This window comes from Puma concolor, chromosome A3 (assembly GCF_028749965.1).
Source record: "Puma concolor isolate L17-30 chromosome A3, mPumCon1.1.hap2, whole genome shotgun sequence".
NCBI classification, from domain to species: domain Eukaryota; kingdom Metazoa; phylum Chordata; class Mammalia; order Carnivora; family Felidae; genus Puma; species Puma concolor.
The window spans coordinates 140547379-140565009 of NC_141669.1; the positions used below are offsets into that span (position 1 = coordinate 140547379).

The window sequence follows — 17631 nt, forward strand, 5'->3', positions numbered from 1 at the left end:
ACAGGCGCCTCACAGAGCGGGTGAGGGTGTGGCTGTGCCCCGGCACCACGGCTGACCGGGACCAGCGACCGGGCCTGGGCGGCGACCAGTCCTCGGACCGGATGCTTGGTCTGTGCTGGGTTCCGAACGTGACTCTTCTCTCCAGGCCGCCAAGTACCTCCGGACCCAGGACCTCACGGGCCAGGCGGGGCTCCAGGCCCAGCTCCTACCTGCCACATGGCACCCCTTCAGTCAGGGGGTCTGCGGAGGTACGATTTTGACCATCAACATGAGGAACAGACTCCTTGGCCTCCGGGTGGCCTCTGAATACACTGTCCTCCCTCCCTTCCCCGGCACTCAGGGCCTAAGGGCTCCAGAGAAAGAGGGAGAGCCCGGGGACAGCACGTGCCCCCCCACGCCCCCCCAGGGCAACGTTTCCCCAGGGTCACGGGGATACTATTGACGTCGCCTTGGGGCGGGGGAGGGGGGGGAATGACACCGGGTCCCCCACCTGTGGCTCGTCGGCTGTGCCGGCCGCGGGATGAAAGCCAGGGCTGGGAGGCCTGTGGGGGCCCCTCACATAGGACATTTCTCTGGGACCACACTGCAGAGGGTCCCAGAGTCAGCCCGGGCAAGGTGTCCTCGGGGACCCTCACCATGGCCACCGAGCCTGTGCTTCAGAGAGGGTCTCCCAAGGGGCTGCGTACAGAGGGGACCCACAGGAGGTCAGGGAGAGCCCGGACAGGGACCCCGGACACTGGACACTGCTCCGGGACCTTCACCACTACCCGTGTCCACTGGGAGTCTGCAAATGCTTGCCCAGGACTTCCCAGGACCCCAGGAAGACAGATGTCCAGAGTCCCTGGTGCGAAGGGTACCTGTGCCCATGGGGCGCCTGTCGCTAGACTCCCCCGCACGCTGGCCCAGAACTCGCATTATCACTAATTTACCCAGAATAAAACAAAACAAAACATCCCTGCTTGGACCCACCCCTGGCAAATGAGATTCCAGAGTCTGCTGCCTGGCCTCTGTGGGGGCCAAGAGAGCCAGCCCGAGGACGCTGGTGGGTGGGTGGGGGTGCAGATGCCCGGGCCTCCGTGATCCCACAGGGGTGAGGGGAATCGGGGGCTGACGGTGGCGGAAGTCGTGGCCCTCGGGACAGTCGGGACTGCTAGCTGCTTGCTGAGTGGTCGGACGCGTGTCCCGGGCAGGAAGCCAACGTGTCACCATGCTCCAGATAAACTTTAATAAGACGTAGGCGGTGACCTGGCCTCCAGACAAGAACAGGCATTTCCTAGCCGTCCTTTCCAGCCCGGCCGCCCCCCAGGCAGGTCTCAGCAGGACCGAGCCAGCACCGGCTCCCCCGGGGTGCAGTGACCCTTTCCAAGGCTGTCTCACAGTAGGCAGAAAACAGGGGGACAATTTGGCAAATGCTGTGACCCCACGCAGTTGAGGAACCCCTAGGACAGCCAGGCACAGACCTGGGGCTGCGGGCACCTGGCCCCCGTCCCGCTAGATCATGCCGGCCAGCCAGGGGGGCAGGAAGAGACCCGCGGTCCCCAGCAGGCAGACGAGGACGAACACCCACAGGAAGATGCGGTCGATGACCATGGCCACGTACTTCCAGTCCTCCTTTACCTGCAAACACAGACGCGTGTGGTCACTCCCAGCCCACCGCCCTCAGGCCTCCAGACGGCGAAAACCTTCTAGAACCTGGTACTTTTCCCGGCAGGATCTCCATTTCCCCTCCCGGACACCCAGGTAATCAGGGTGACCGCCTGCTGAGCTGAGCAGGAGGGGCTCAGAGACACATCCTGCAGGCCGGGCCTGGGGTTTGGTGCTCTGGCCCACCTGACTTCACCTGCCTGGCCAGAAGCCCCAGGGCCAGGGAGGTGGAGAGCCTCTGGGACCCCAGAAGCCAGGCTGCTTTATGGTGACGTTTGCTCTCACCTCACCAAAGCTGGGACGGGCACCATGGAGAGCATCAGGTGTGCCCCCATTTTGCAGATGAGGAAAGTGAGGCCCAGAGAGGGGATGCCCACATGCCTTGGCTATTCAGGGTCAGGGCCAGGAGCACCCTCAGGGCCTCCCCCGCAGTGGACCACGTCCAGAAGGCGACGGCCGAGGCCCAGCTGCCCTGCACTCCCGCCCACCCTGTTCCAAGGGGCGGTGCTCACAGGCCAGCTGCCCTCCTGAGTCAGCGGGGTCTCTTAGCTCTGTCTCTAAGGTCCCTGGGCGGGAGTTGGGGGGACAAGCAAACGGCAGACCAGGGCACTGCGGGCAGGCTCGGAGTGGGGCACGGCAGCAGGAGCGGAGGGCTCCTCGGAGGCGGTAAAGATGCCCTGGCTTGAGGGGAGGTCCCGGACACGGAGGCCAGAGGGCATGTCACCTGTGGCCATTCACCTTTAGAAAGGAGGCCGTGCTGTCCACGCACAGGTGGGGACCCTGAGGCACAGAGGGCAGCCCAGGGCAGAGGCTCCGAGAGGCGCAAGCGGTGGCGGGCTGGGCGGGTGGGCCGCCTGGGCAGGGGTGGGCTCAGCCCTCGTTCTGGGGTGTGGAGGGCACAGAGGGCCTTTCACTGCCATTTTCTGCTCTCTTTTCTCAAGTCATCAGAGACATCCTGAGGGTTTCAAAGCAAACCGAAGCCGGAGGGCAAGCAAGGCCACTTATAAATAAGAAGTCCATCCGGGACCCTCCGTTCCAGGGAGGCTGAGACACACACACACCTCCGCTTTGTCTTTGATCCCCCCGCACCCGTCCCCCATCCTGTGGATGAAAGGCCCTCGCGGACAAAGCCGCCCAGAGCGTCCAAGGCCCGTCCTCGTCAAGGCAGCCTGGCGACGCTCCCAAACCAGAACCAGGTCGTGGCGGCCAGACCTGCGATGCGGATAAAGGACGGGCCAGGCCCCCTCCAGACAGGCACCGCCAGCCGCTGGGCTCCCTGAGGATTCTGGTTCCACTTCTAACGGCATCAGTCCCTCCTCAGCACTGCTCGGACCCCCCAGCTGTGCTCCCACCCCCAGCTCGGACCCCCAGCAGTGCTCAGACCCCCAGCTGTGCTCCCACCCTGTGCTCAGACCCCCAGCTCGGACCCCAGCTCGGACCCCCAGCAGTGCTCCCACCCCCAGCAGTGCTCCAACTCCCCAGCAGTACTCGGATCCCCCAGCAGTACTCGGACCCCCAGCAGTGCTCGGACCCCCACATCGAGTTAGGGAACCATCTGTTCTTTAAGAGCTGGCAGCAAAATGGGGTCCAGGGCAGAACCTTCTGGAAACCTCCAGAACAGCTTCACAGCCTCTTGAGGTTCAGCAGGGTACCTGGGAAACCAGGGATGTGCTGTGCAGGCAGCACCCCTGATCCTCTCCAGGGCCCACTCAGCCATGGGGCACATGGTCCTGGGGCCACACGTGTCCCATAAACAATCAGGGGCCATTACCCAAGGTGCAGGCAGGGACAGCAGCGTCCCCATCACGGCAGCAGCAGCACCGACAGGCAGGACACAGTTGACAAGGACAAGGTCAATGCAGCAGGGCAGAGGTCAGGCCCCAGGCTGACCAGCAAACAGCGGCCCAGCAGACTGACCAGGGCCGGAGACCCCTCTCACTTCCTCTGCCTGTGCTCTGACCTTGCAGATGTCCCCACCTCACTCCTGGCTACATGAGGTCCTGAGATTTCAGCCAAGTCTGAGCTGGGACGGGTGGACAAGCATCACTACAAGGAAAAAGGAATGTTCCCTAGCGGTGGGGGTCAGGCAGAGATGGCCCGTCCCTGGGCCCAGTGCCCACCAGCTGGGCGTCCCGGGCACATCCAGTAACCTCTCCTTCGTGAGCCGAGCACAACAGGTGCGTGGCAGTCCTATCTCAGCCCTAGGGGCTGACACTCAGCAGAGGGACTGGGGACACTGTCAGGGCACCCTCCGATCCCTGCCAGTGACTGCACTCCTCCACAGCTGGGGTCCCGGGGTCCCCAGGTCCTTGCAGCCAGGCCAGCGATAGAGCCCCTTGGCCCACGACTCCCAGCTTGACATGTAGGGTGCTGGCCGAAGAGGCAGGGCTGTGCCCCAGACCCCAGTCCTTCCCTCTCCCTACTCCTCCTCCTCCGCCCCGGGGCCCAGCCACCCCCAGCCCCTCCCCAGAAGCCCACGCCCCGCTTGGACAGGGCTTTCCTGGAGGCCAGCAATAGCGCCCAGACGTCCTGGGCCTGCCTTCTGTCTGCAGGATCCCTGTGTCCTGAACAGCAAGGACACCCCTGCGGTCCACTCTCCGCTAGACGCTCTGGGCCACCTGCCCCAGTGCCACCCCTGGGACCTCCCGCCAGCGTCAGGTGCTCAGGGAATAGAGAGCAGGACAGGGTCGGGGCTCGAGGTGCGTGCGTCCCAGAGCTCAGTAGCCTGGGTCTGGGCCCCGGCCTTTGGACTTTTCCCTGGGTGCTCCCTCCTCCGGAGACGAAAGAGAGGCAGAGAGCGTCTGTCCAGCCAGGGACACCTCCAGACACAGCCATGGGCAGAAACTTACCGAGAAGTCCGTGTCTTCCGCCTTCAGATGGTCTGCGATGTACTGGACGCCCTCTACGGCCCGCGTCAGCGCTGGGGACAGGGGCAGGTGCCGGGGCGCGGCTTTGGTGCCGCGGGCCTTGAGCGCGGTGTTTGGGGACGGCTCCTTCTGGCACCTGCACTTGCACGGAGAGGGCTGGTCTGGAGGCGGGAGCTCGGCCGAGCTGGCCTTCAGAAAGGCGGGGGAACCGGCCACGGGGCCCCCGGCCTGGGAGGCGGCATCGTCTTGGGGAACGCAGCACTGGATGCTCCGAGACCGGCATCGGACGCCGTCCTCCGCGGCTTCGGCGGGGCTGGACACGTGCTGGGCACTCAGGGACCGGGCTTTGGCGAGCCCCGGGGCCCGGGTGCCGGGGGGCGGGTGGCAGGGATGAGGCGAGGGGCAGGGGCTCCCGCTCTCAGCCTCCGAGGGCTGCGGGGCAGGGACCTGGCCCGAGGGCAGCTTGCAGGCCGCCTGGGCCTTGGCCGGCTCGTCCAGGGGGCCGCGGGAGGACGGGGAGGGCGAGGCGGGCGAGGGGCCCCGGCTCTGAGCTGCGCTCGTGAGGGCGGGCTCCCCCTCGGGCTCGGGCCAGAAGCCCGGGGCGCCGGCCATCTTGTGCATGGACTCGATGAGCCTCCTGCAGTTGTCCTTGACCACCGACGGCCGTTTCATGAAGAGCAGGCGGGGCACGACGTCCAGGAAGACCCGGCGGACCCAGGCGGGCATGGTGTGCGTGCGCGGGGAGCGGTGGTGCACGTTGAGCACGAAGACGGTGATGACGATGGACAGCGTGACGAAGATCATGGTGAAGAGCAGGTACTCGCCGATGAGCGGGATGACCAGGGAGGTGGAGGGGATGATCTCGGTGATGAGCAGCAGGAAGACGGTGAGCGAGAGCAGCACGGAGATGCACAGCGTGATCTTCTCTCCGCACTCGGACGGCAGGTAGAAGACCAGCACCGTGAGGCAGGAGATGAGCAGGCAGGGGATGATGAGGTTGATGGTGTAGAAGAGAGGCAGGCGCCGGATGACGAAGGCGTAGGTGATGTCCGGGTAGACCTCGGCACAGCACTCGTACTTCCTGGTGTTGTAGGTGCCCACGGCGTCCACGATGACCCACTCCCCGCTCTCCCACAGGTCCAGCTGGTCCACGCGGCTGTGCATGTTCACCAGGTCGATCTTGGCCTTGTCGTAGGTCCAGGAGCCGAACTTCATGGTGCAGTTCTGCTGGTCGAAGGGGAAGAAGGTGACGTCGATGCTGCAGGAGCTCTTGTAGATGGCCGGGGGCGTCCACTGGACCCGCCCGTCGTGGAAGAGGTGGGCCTTGGTCAGGTGGGTGACCGCAAAGTCCCCGTCCGCGCTGCGCAGGAAGAGAGGGGCGTGAGACACCCCGGCACCGCTCCCGGCTCACGGGCGCGCCCCCCGAGGGCGGGGCGGGGCTGGGGGCCCCCCCCCGGGCGCGTCGTGGTCAGCCACCTGCCTCGGCTTATCACCCCTACCCTGGGGGGACACGCGGCTTGGCGGCGATCCCGTGGCGGGGAGAGAGGCAGGGAGGGGGCCGTGCGCCGGGGCAGGGGCGGGGGGCCTGGCAGCCGGTCCGTTTCTGTCCTGGAGCCAGGAACTAGTCTGGGCCAGGGCCCGCGGGCAGCCTAAAGGGGGGTCAGGTCCCTGCAAGGGTCCGAGGTCGGGGAGCTCCCGTCCCCGGTGTGAGGGCGAGGGGGCCCTCCCCACGGCCCAGGGCAAAGGGCACGGCTCCTCAGAGGGTCCTGGCCCCCACCCACACCCCGTGCACATGACAGCACGGACGTGAAAATGGCTGCGGGCACCAGGCCACAGAACTCCGCAGGGTCTCGGGGGACTGGGCCTGGTCCCCTGTAGGTCACCTCGGGGGTTGGGCCAAGCGGGGCGGGGGCCTGCCCCAGACCAGGCGCGCCCGCACCACTGGGCACTTTGCTACTCTCGCTCTGTTACCCCCACAACTCACAGGTGAGGTTACTCCCCTCCTGCACAGGCGAGGACCCCAGGCCACATGAGCAGGAGACGACAGGGCCAGGCCCTGGCCATCCACCCTCTTGCCTCGCCCTTGGCCGGGGGCGGATGTTGGCTCCTGTCCACAGGCCGAGTGGGCACAGAACAGGGCCGGGGGGGATCCTGCCTGTGACCCCAGGCTTCCCAGACAGCAGCGTCTGCCTCACTGTCTCCACGAGCGTGCCTGGCGAGTGGTGTGGAGTGGGGCCCAGGAATCTCATCGGCTCCTGGAGTCGGCCCTGCTCTCCTCTGTGGCTGGAAGCCCCTGGTTGCCAGCGGGGTCCCCGGCCAGTGTCACCACTCTCCTGGCCTCAGTCTCCCCGAGGCGTGGTGGCCACGAGCAGGTGGAGACAGCGGCAGCCCCAGGCTTGGCTCTGAAGGGCTGGCAGGGAACCTCCCCACGGCCCCACGGAGCCCCAAGGACAGTGGCTCGAAGACCGTGGAGGTGGGGGTTCACCACAACCTGCTGGCACAGCAGCTCAGCCAGAGAAGCTGCCGGCAGACCCCAGACCCTCGACACCAGCTGCTCAGCCCCGGGTGTGGGTCAGGCGCCCACCAAGGGCTCAGAGCCCAGCCTTCCGTGCCGGCCCACACCCCTGCTTCCCACACCCACCGCGGGTGCACTCAGCCCGGGCCTAGAGGCCCGCAGCCCCAGTGAACACCTCCCCGTCCCCCGCATCCAGCTCAGAGACCCCCCCCACCATGCTCTCAGTGGGCACCAACCCGATCCCATGACCTCCGTGACCCTTCCTAGCTGACGTCTAGGTCGGTGGCAGGTGGAGACCCGCAAATGCATCCCCACGAAGAGGGGCAGGGCTTTCCACAGGGGGCCGCTGGACGCTGGCCTGGGGCTGAGGCTCTCTCCCCGGCAGGATGACGCAAGACTGTCCTCCCTCGGCAACATCCCTCCAAACCCAAAGCCTTGCCCCTCTGAGGCACAAAGCAAATGAACCAACGCCACTCAGCAAACATTCTGCACGGAGATCAGAGGCTCCAGTCGGTGGCGTGAGCCCGGCAGCCCTGATCCTCCAGGCAGGGCAGGGAATGTTCCAGAAGTTCACGGAAAGCAACCCCAGGAACTGGGAATCTGCACCCAGGCCTCTGGGTTTTGATGCCCACAGACAGGATCGGAGTTTTCTCCTGGGACACAGCCCGCTGACCCCTGCGGCCACGCCCCCACGTGCCCCCAGCCGCAAGGCCCCCATCTCCTGGCCCGGCCCAGCCCCGGCTCAGATCCCCGAGACGCCTCCCAGGAGGCCGTGCTCGTCTGGACCTGTGGCCTGGGCCTGCGGGTGGACATGCTCCCTGATGTGCAGCAGCCTGGCCGCGTCCTGAGGAAGCAGAGGATCTCAGAAGGCGGCCCGGAGGGTCCAACGTCTTCCCGGCCCGGCCCGGCCCCGAGGCCCCGGCGGTGCAGGGGCGAGGCCCGGCGCCAGGGGTGTCTGGTTCCACGGCAGGCGTCCAGCAGGGCTGTGCCTCCGGGGAGCCGAGGGGCGTGGACGTCGGGACTGGACGGGCAGAGCCCGAGCACGTTCTACGGCAGAGCAGGGGCGCCGTCCCAGCCTGTCCGGGCACCCCGCTCCAGGCCCCGCGAACCCCCATCCGTGTGGTGCTGCGTGTAAGAGGACTTGCGAGACACTCTGCCCCCAAGGGCTCACGTGGAGAAGCCCCCAAGTGGACAGACAGCACGGCCTCCAACCAAGGGGATTCCCCAAAGCTACCAGAAAGCTGCCCCCCTCTTTCCCCTCACCCAGTAGCCCAGGGCGAACACCCAGCCACACTCAAGTGGACAGCAGCCTGGTCAGCGGCCTCCCGTTGCCCCTGGAAACGAGCCCTCCTGGTAGCCGGGGCTTGGCTACCATCAGCCACCGGCTCCGGGACCCTTCCTCGCCCACCACCGCAGCCCTGCGCAGACAAAGCCCCTGTGCCGACCACAGCCTCACAGAGAAGCTGGGGGTCCACCCGCCACCTCCCCCAGGGACCCGGAAGGAGGAGAAACAAGGAGGGACTTTGAGTGTAGCCCCATCCTGGGCCGCAGTCCCGGGGGGTCTGTACAGATCCCAGAGCTGCTTCTCAGCCAGCACGTCCTGCCCAGGGAGGGTCTGGTGTGACCACAGCAGGAAGGCTCCCCTGGGGGCCCAGGGCGCTGACACTGATGCGCATCCTCTGAATCCGCCACTCAGACGGTGTGGTGCTAGGTCCTGGGGTGAGGGGTGTGGGGAGCAGACCGGGGACCCCGGGAGGGCTGGGGTGGCGGCAGGGGCTGGTTGTAGAGAGCAGAGGACCGTGCCCTGCGGAGAGAGCCTTCCCCTTACGGAGCTGACCCCCTCTAATGCATCTCGGAGAACCCTCCGGCTCTCCCGCTGTTATTACTGGAATCAATTAAGTTGGAAAAGGAGCCCAATCGTTCTTAATCAAATTGCAACGTTTTATAGGTCAGGCCCATTGCCCGGGGGCCCGGGAGGGGCTTTGTACCACAGCCCGCTGGGGTCTGGCAGTGGGGAGGGCAGGGGTCCGGAGGGAGCTAAGTGCTGCCATTGCTTTGTTCGTAATTGTAACTGCTGTGGGAGCTGCTGCCCCGGCCTGAGCCTGAACAAACAGCCCAGCTGTGACCCGGCAGTGACACGGGGACAGAGGAGGACGTCGTCGGGCTGCCCCGGGCTCAGGATCCCCCAGCAAGGGTCCCGGGAAAGGATGAGTTGGAGCCCACCCCCTGCCACGGCCGTGCCTGGAAAGCACCGGCTTCCTGGCACAGAACAACCACATCCAAGAACGGATTCAGGGAGGCGTCCGGGGGCCACTCACTCAGCAGCGTGAAGGTGCCGGTGCTGGGAAGGCTGACCGCACAGGGGGACTGGGGACACCGAGCTGGGCCGGGTGGTTGTGTGCTTGGCAAGGGACCACCTGCCCGGCTGGGGACAGTGAGTGCGGCCGGTAGGGGGGCAGCTCTGGGGCCTGCAGTCGCCCTGGGGCAGGACTAGGGCGGGGGGTGGGGGGGGTGGGGGGGGGTGGGGAGAAGTGGTCTAGGCAGGGACAGAGCCCCCAGGGCCCTAGTCTCCTGCTTTGCTCACCCCTCTTCCCTTCCAGAGGCCTCAGCCCTGGCTCCCGACAGTGGGGCCCACACAGGCCACCACCTCTTGCTCGCGCCTGGATGGCCTGGATCACTGGCACCCGGACACAGGTACCTGCACCCCTGCCCGCCGACCTCCCAGGGGCTCACTTGTTATAAAGGACGATGTCCGGCCGCCAGATGAGCTCGGAGGGAATGCGAATGGAGGTGACGTTCTCGTAGTCGGCAGGGTCCCAGCGCAGCTTGTAGTCATGCCATTCCTGGGGACAGGGGGAGGTGGGGGGGAAGCCACAGCTGGGAGGGGGAGGGCCGTGGGGGAGGGGGAGAGGGAAAGAGGAGAGGAGGGGGAAGGGGAGAGGGAAAGAGGAGGGGAGAGGGAGGGGGAGAGGGAAAGAGGAGGGGAGGAGGGACAGGCAGGGAGTGGTGTGGGGGGAGGAACCAGGGGTGGAGGGGGCCGCACTCGCTCACCTGCTTCACCCACACGTTAGTCGTCATCATCTGGTTCTTCTCATCCTGGGACACAGAGAAGGGCCATTGTTGTAACTCCCTTGGGTGACTGGAGCCTCCCTGTCTCTCTCTCCATCTCCCTCCCCCCTTCCTCCTTCTCTCTCTACTCCCCCTCTCCCCCTCACCCCCCACTCTCTGGGCCCTGAGTATTTTCCTCACCCACAAAGACAGGCCTGTGCTGAACACGGGAAGCAGGCGACCTCAGAAGGAGTGAGTGCCCCGTCCCTGGAGGCAACCAAGCCCAGGATGGTCAGCCCGAGGGGATTTAGAATGTGGGGACAAGGACCCTGAACCCTCCCAGAAGGAGAGTGGGGACAAGGCTTGCCTGACTTCTCAGGCGGCCAGGGCCTGGCGCTCCCCCAGCCACACAGACGTGTGAGATGGCGAGTGTGATGGCTCCCAGGCTGCTGCTGGAGGACAGCCGCCCTCCGGGGACCCTGCCAATGTGCTCCACCCTCCCAGCTGCTCAAGACCGCCCTTGGGCAGGTGTGTCCTAGGTGACCAGGCGCCTTCGCCTCTGGCCGACCGTCATTAAAGCAAGCTGGGTTCGCACAGGCCCCACGCTCACCAGGCTGGCCCCTCGACAAACTTGCCCTGTAGGACCAGAGCCTCAGCACCTTGAGGACAGGTAAGGGGCTGGAACAGGGGAGGTGGGAGCGGGAGGCCCAGCCAGTTCCCTCTCGAGGTCACAGTGTGGTCACCTGTCCAGGTGAGGAGGCTGGACCACACACCCTGAGAAGTCCCGTGGCCCCCGCCCTGCACTGCCCTCACCTCCCCCCCCCCCCCCCCCCCCCCCCCCCCCCCCCCCCCCCCCCCCCCGCTTATTCCCTACCGGCGAATGGGGAGGGGCCATCTGCCACGTTTCTGCTGGGGAGCACCGTCCTCTGGGCCGTCAGACCCCAACACGTGATGGAGCCTTTTGGAGCGCAGCAGGGACGGGGGTCCGTGCAGAATACGGAGGCCTGGGACGCGAAGTCCCGGGGCCTCACACTGAGCCCTGTGGCACTGATGCCGCCTCTGTGGGCCACAGCACACCCCAGCCCCCATGGGTCACACCTATTTGGGGGCTGGCCCCAGGTGGGCCCTTTGCCTAAAGTCCAAGGAGGACCCCCTCAGAGTGCACGTTGCCCACAGGGTCCCGAGGGCAGGGGGCCAGGCAGAGAGGCACAGGGTGCCGGGGGCAGTGTCTGAGCAAGGCTCTCTGCACCCAGAGATGGCCTGACATCCCCCACCCACAACCCCCTGTGCCAGGAACACACAGGCCAGTGGGAAAGACCGCTGAAACCAAAGAAATCCGAAGGATCACCAAACCAGAACGGTGTCCGGTGCCCGGACGAGGGTCAGGGTGGGGTCTTGTCCCCAAAGGCTCAGGCCTGGGCCCCTGCCCACCTGCCTCCCCGGGGGACAAGCTCCCAGCCGGCTAGATCAGGGAGAGGGGACCGTGTCCCTTGCCGCCCCCAGGCACTGCCCTTGATCCTGCTCTCCCCCAGACTCACCCAGGGCAGGCCACCCAGCCACCTGAGCAGGGCTGTCCCCACCCATCCAAGTGTGACCCGAGCGGGCCCTGGAGCCAGTGTTGGACACAATGTCCAATGACCTCGGCAGCACGGTCCTGCCCGGTGCTGCCTGGCCCATCACGCCCCTGCCTGGCCCCAGTCCTGCCCTGCCCTCCGGCAGACAGCCTGCCCCTACTGTACCCCGTCCAACCCACCCCCTGACCTCCCCAGGCTCAGGACGAGCTTCAAGGTGACAGGGCCTGGCCTCCTTCCTCACCAGGGAGTCCTTGGCTCTCCTGCAGGTGTGAGCTCACACACATGAGCACGCCCTGCCCAGACACAGCCCTGCAGCCAATGCATGAGCCCTGCAGGGGCTGGGCAGAGAGGGGCCCAGACGTGTGCCACCGGGCCGCTCATCAGCACGCGCGTGTGCAGGCGTGCCCCGGGCCAGCTCTGGTGCACACAGAGGAGCCTGGGGGCTCCTCTCATCCTGCCAGGCACGTCCCTCACCAGGACTGGAGCCAATGTGCCCCAGGCCTCAGGCTCTTCCGGGCACTGGGAGCCGAGGCTCTGTGGTGCCCCGAGGAACCCAGGTAGACGGTCCGGCTCGGAACTTTAAGCGGCGGGCAGCCAAGGGCCGCCTCTGCCCATGTTTGGGGACCTCCGCGGGCTCACCAGCCCAGTGCCTCAGCCAGGAGCACTTTGCAGGCGTAGTTTGAGGTCTGGCTCCAGGAGGCCGGAAGCCTCGAGTCTGGACACCGCCGAGGACAGGTAGACTGACCGGGTCTCCCAACCCACAGGGCCCGCACGCAGCCCTTTCTGTCCCCCCTTCCCAAAGCCTCTCAGACGCTGCCCAGGAAGCCGGACAGGCTGCCTTTCTACGTCACGGGAGAAAAGACCGGTGGCCACTGGATACACACGGCACCAGTCTGGGATCAGGGCCTCCAGACCCCGTAGGCCTGGGGCCCCCTCGCGGTGAGCGAGCCAAGCTCCCCGAGGCCCCCTCCTGGCCGGGCTGGAGCCTCCCCTCCAAGGCACTTGGGCCCCCACCCCAGTGAACCCACTACCCAGTCAGATCTCCCCCACAGGATGGGCCCCGACCCCAGATGGATGCCCCTGCCCTTCCAGAGCTGTGACCATTTGGAGACGGTACCCCCAGCTCCCCCTCTGCCCCAGCAGTCTCCTCGGTCCCTAACCAGGAAGATAATTGCACCCAAACCTGTCCGAGCCTTGCTGGGACACCGTGTTCCAGACCAGTGGGTAGCGGGGCTCTCCTAGACCAGAGGGCACAAGGGTCGCGTCTCAAGCCCCCGGCCCCTCAACTCACAAAACCTCCTACAGCCTGACCACTCGCAGCCGGGGCAAGTGCCCCCACCCCCCAGAGGTGCGTTCCGCTCTTGGCTTCTGAAGGACACGGCCCCGGCCTGCTGCTGACACTCTGGCATTGTGGGTTCCCACGTGGGGGGCGGTGGGGAGCAAAGCTCCGGGTGGGGGTGCACAAAACCCGTCTTTCCCCTGGGCTCCCCCACAAGGGTGTGTGTGCAGGACTCTGGCAGGGCTGGACACACGCGGCCTGCACAGAGAGCAGACAGCAGCCCCCCGCCCCTCCAGGTGCCCAGGCCAGGCCGGCCTCCTCTAGGGCGCAGGAGCGCCCCTCGGGCAGAACCTCCACTGCGGTGTGTGACGGGTGTGTGATGGCCGAGGCCCAGTGCTCCCCGCTTCCCCCCCTCGGCACCTACCACGTCAATGAGCTGTGCGATGGACAGCCCGAAGTGGACGAGAACCACGTCCGAGATGTTGGCCACGGGCCGGGACCACTTGTTGTAGCCAGCGAAGAGCTTCTTCAGCAGCCGTTCCTCTGCGTGGGCCCGGGTCTCCACGTGGCTGCTTGCTGTGGGGACAGGAAGGTGTGCAGCTCAGGGGCGGAAGATGGTGGGCCCACCGGCTGCCCGCTCCAGCCTCCCACCTGGCCCTGGCTTCCTTCCAGTTCCATCCACCTCAGGACATTTGCACATCCTGCCCTACTCCGGCCTCGGTTTCCCTCCTACCCTCTGGGTAAAAGTGTAAGTTCCTCAGGGAAGCCTTTCCAGACCCCTCAAGCACCCTGCACTGTACCCCCAAAACAGACAACTGATCTGGTAAGAGCTGACTGGGGTAAGTCTCCCTGCCAGACGTGACTTCCGGAAGGAGGGGCCGCATCTCCAGCTACTAGCAGACTTCTGGAAACGCAAGGTGGGGATAACCACAGGATTCCAGGACACTGGGGACCCATCCAAAGAGGGGGAGGGGGGATGGACAGCCGGCTTCCTGTAGCTGCCAGCAACCCTGAGTTAGCACCCAGACCCGGACGACCACTCCAGCACCCTGTGTTCTTGGACAGACACGCAGACTGCCTTCCATGAATCAAGGGTGACCCCCCCCCCCCGCCAACACACACTCTGCTTCCTGGGAGGGGCCACTCTGACCCAGCCCAGCCTTGCTGACCAGTCTGTGATCTGAGGACCTCTCTGTCTCTCCTGGGCACCTGCACTGGGGCCACTGCATCATAAGGGGATTTGGGGAGGGGAACAGGGTACCAGCTCACCTGTAAGTCACACACAGGATGTGAAAAGGGGGTCCACCAACATTCCTAGGTCGGTCTTTGACCAACGGGACCCTTCACTCTCAGTCCAGAGCTCCCCAGCCCAACCTCATTCTTCCTGGTCCCTTGGACCAGGAGGGTATAGCCCACCCCTCACAGGGGAGGCCAGGAGCTTCAACTCCCCCCACCAACCTATGAATAACAAGGTGGCTGCCCAGGGGGTGGGGGGAGGGGAAGGCGGAGGGGGCTGGGACTTAGGCTGTCCCGCTGAGCCTGGGGGAGCAGAAAAGGTGCGGGTGGGGTGCGGTCAAGGGCGGGAGCTACCGCTCTGGTCCCCCAAATCAGGAGCAGGCATGGGGGTGTCTGCATTAAAATGTGGCCAAATGGATAAAGAGGGGGAGAGATGGGCCCCGCCTCTCTTTACCCAAGTTGAAGCTTCTGGGTCCAGCTCCCCAAACAGCAGCCCCCACCCCCACCTAAACCTGTCTCCAGCATTCGCGGGCGAGTTAACTCCTTCCTTGCCCCGCTCGGTCCGCACCGCAGGACAGCCTTTGCGTCTAGGGTGGGGGAGCCTCCGCGCTGCCCCGTTGCGCGCACCCGCGGCTCGGGACCGCAGCCAGGAGCCTCCCCTTCTCTGGCTCTGGAGAGCCGAGCCCGCCCTGAACTGGACGAAAGGGGGGCCTGCCTAGCGCCCCGAAACTTACCGGGCAAGAAGCCGGCCCCCAGCAGCAGCAGCAGCGGCGGCAGCAGCGGCGGCGGCGGCGCCCCAGGGCCCCCGAGCTCCATGGCGCACCGAGCGGGCTCTAGACGCGGGCGGCTCCCGTCTCCGCCGCGCCCCCGCTCCGAGGCCCGCGCGCGCCCAACTTCATGCCCCCGCGCCGCGCGGGCCGCTCGGTCCGCTGGGCCTGGTTCCGCCGCTCCTCCCGCGGGGCGCGGCGGCGGCGGCGGCGGCGGCGGCGACCCGGCCGGGAGCGCGGGGCTGTGGGCTCGGCGGCGCGGCCGCGCCCGGACCTGCCCGCCTCCAGCCGGCGAGGAGGAGACGGAGGAGGGAGAGGGGGAGGAGGGGGGGAGGGGGGAAGCGGGCGAGGACGTGAGGGGAGGAGGGCGGGTGGGGGGAGCGGACCACCGGCCGGGAGGGGGCGCGGAGGCTGCGCTCGGCCAGCTCCGGGGTAAAGTTTCCGTCGTCCTCCCGGGGCCGGGGACGTGCCCGAGCCAGGGGCGGGGGCCCGTAGTCACTGCGTGCGACTGGGGGATCCTGCCACCGGCTGGTTCCGGGACCGAGACACGCTGACCTCCACCCCCTGCCCCCCACCCCGTCCCCAATCCTGGCGCCCCGCCGCCTGCCTGGATGGGGGACGCGCACCCAGGGGCTCGGGGCGCCCCGCTCGCGCCCGGTTAACTCCATCACCTCCGCCCCGCTTCGCAGTTTGGAAATCACAACCCCCTTGTCTTCTTCCCCAGCGAGGCGTTCGTTCGGGAAGGACCACCCCTTATCAGCCTGTCCCCCGTGCGGACCGACCGGGAAGCGTCCAGTGGGGAGCCCAGGCGTCGCGGCCCGCCCTTCTGGGGAGAGGGAAGGACCCTGACGCCCCCGCCCCAGGCGAAGCCGCTTTGCTGCCTCCAGATCCGGCCTGGAGCGCGCGCCACGGACAGCGGCCGAGGGTCTTGGCCGGGGTGGTTGGAGGACAGTCCAGCGGCGCCCGCGGGTCGGTCGTGGACAATGTCAGCCGCAACCGAGGTGCCTGGCGCCACCGTGCCCCGTGCCCTGGAGGGGGTCTGCCCCCAAGTGGGCGGAGGTGGCCGCGGACCCGCAGCAGGTGCCCGGAGGGGGTTGGGAGGGGTCGCTTTGTGCCACACAACCCGGGTCGTGGTGAGGAGAGGGCGCCGGGCGGCCATCCCTGCGCGGAGTTCCCGGAGCCCCCACACCGGAGGAGACTTCGGGTCAGGGTGGGGAGCAGAGAAGAGGCTCCACTGAGAGCCTCTGGCCTAGAGCCCGCCCTTGAGGGGGCAGAATGTCTGTCAGGAGCCCCTTCCGCCTCTCCCCACCCGGACAGACACAGGCGATGGTCCCAAGAGCCCCCGACCCCTCCCCATCTCCCCCTGCCCCTCCCAGCTGGGCGCCCCTCCCCCATCTCCCCCTGCCCCTCCCAGCTGGGCTCCCCTCCCCAATCTCTTCTGCCCCTGCCCCGCCATCTCCCCCTGCCCCCCAGCCCACCTGCACTCCGAGCCCAGGCTGAGCTCAGCACAGCTCATCACATCTCTGAGACCTCCAGGGGCTTTTCTCATGGGAGCTCTCTGCAGGCTCTCCCACACTTGCCTACAAATAGAGCTTCCAAAAGGCTCAGCCCTTTTGGTCAGTGGCCAGTCTCAGAGGTGATGAGCTGTCACCCATTACACCCTGTGAGGTGGATTCTTGCTGTCCCTGCATCCGGATCGGGAGGTAAATGCATGGACAGGTTAGGCCACGTGCCCAAGCTCATCCGGCCAGCAGAGGGTTTCCAGCCCAGGCCGCCTGGCTTTCGGACCTTCAGTCCTTGGGCATGGTGTGTCCCAGGACTGGCCTGTGTCCCTACTGAGACAGACTCCCGGGAGCACCCCATGGTCTGTCATTTCCTGGAGCTAAGGGAAGCCTGCCCTCTGGGGAACCTGGACTGCCCAGCCCAGCACAGGGCTGTCCTTCAGACCCCCCCACCCCGACCCGGCTGACCCGTGTCTCACCTGGACCAGGCAAGAGCCACCTCATCCCCAGGAGACTTAGAACCTGCTGGAGCCTCCCTCTCAGGGAGGGGACCAGGGAGGGTGACAAGTGCCAGTGGACGGATGGGAGCACCTGCCCGGAGCCTCCGATTTTGTGTCTGATTTCGAGAAATCCCCTGTTCTGCATGTCCCAGAGCAAATAGAACAGCGTTCTGCTTGACAGTCTAGGCCCGGTCAGTCCCACATTCCTTTGTCAGTAGTAGAGGCCAGCCATGCTCTGGGTCCTTCTGGAATGCCGTTCCAACTACCTCAGCGTCTCTGTGAAGCAGACATCATCATTACACTCAGCTGGCAATCGAGGAAGGCGAGCCATAAACAGGCTCGTCACTAACTGATGAAGTGACCTTTGCCCTGTCCCACTCTCCCACAGCAAACGTGCGCCTTTTGGGATGAGGATGTTCCCTCACGCCCCTGCATTCAGGCTCCTCCCGCAGGACTGGTTGAGGTGAGGTGCTCCTGCAATTGTCAGACTGGAGTCAGACGAGAAGGGGGTGTGCAGGGAGCTGGGCCAATCTGCGAAGGCTTCCTGGAAGAAGGGGCACAGAGGAGCGTAGTCCCGAGGACGCATGAGGAGGGTCAGGCCGAGCCCTGGGCCAGGGGGGGACAGCCCGGTGTCTTGGCCCACAGCAGGCGCAGGACCGGCCGCAGGGGGTGCACACCTGCACAGGGAAAGGGGATCCT

The 17631-nt window shown here is 66.4% G+C and overlaps 1 protein-coding gene across 2 annotated transcripts; it reads right to left on the bottom strand.

The window, feature by feature from the left end:
- Positions 1 to 1339: 1339 nt before the first annotated feature.
- CHRNA4 (cholinergic receptor nicotinic alpha 4 subunit) lies at positions 1340 to 15228 on the bottom strand. Of its 2 annotated transcripts, XM_086702691.1 has the most exons (6): positions 14898 to 15228; positions 13352 to 13503; positions 10078 to 10122; positions 9760 to 9869; positions 4494 to 5871; positions 1340 to 1617 (listed from the first exon to the last, which is right to left on the bottom strand). In XM_086702691.1, exons 1-6 carry the CDS (start codon positions 14977 to 14979, stop codon positions 1492 to 1494), a joined length of 1893 nt encoding a protein of 630 aa, XP_086558817.1. In that variant the 5' UTR covers positions 14980 to 15228; the 3' UTR covers positions 1340 to 1491. The 2 variants fall into 2 exon arrangements, with proteins under 2 accessions (XP_086558817.1, XP_086558818.1); XM_086702692.1 differs by lacking the exons at positions 10078 to 10122; positions 13352 to 13503; positions 14898 to 15228 and having other exon boundaries at positions 4494 to 5735; positions 9760 to 9858.
- Between the last annotated feature and the right edge of the window lie 2403 nt (positions 15229 to 17631).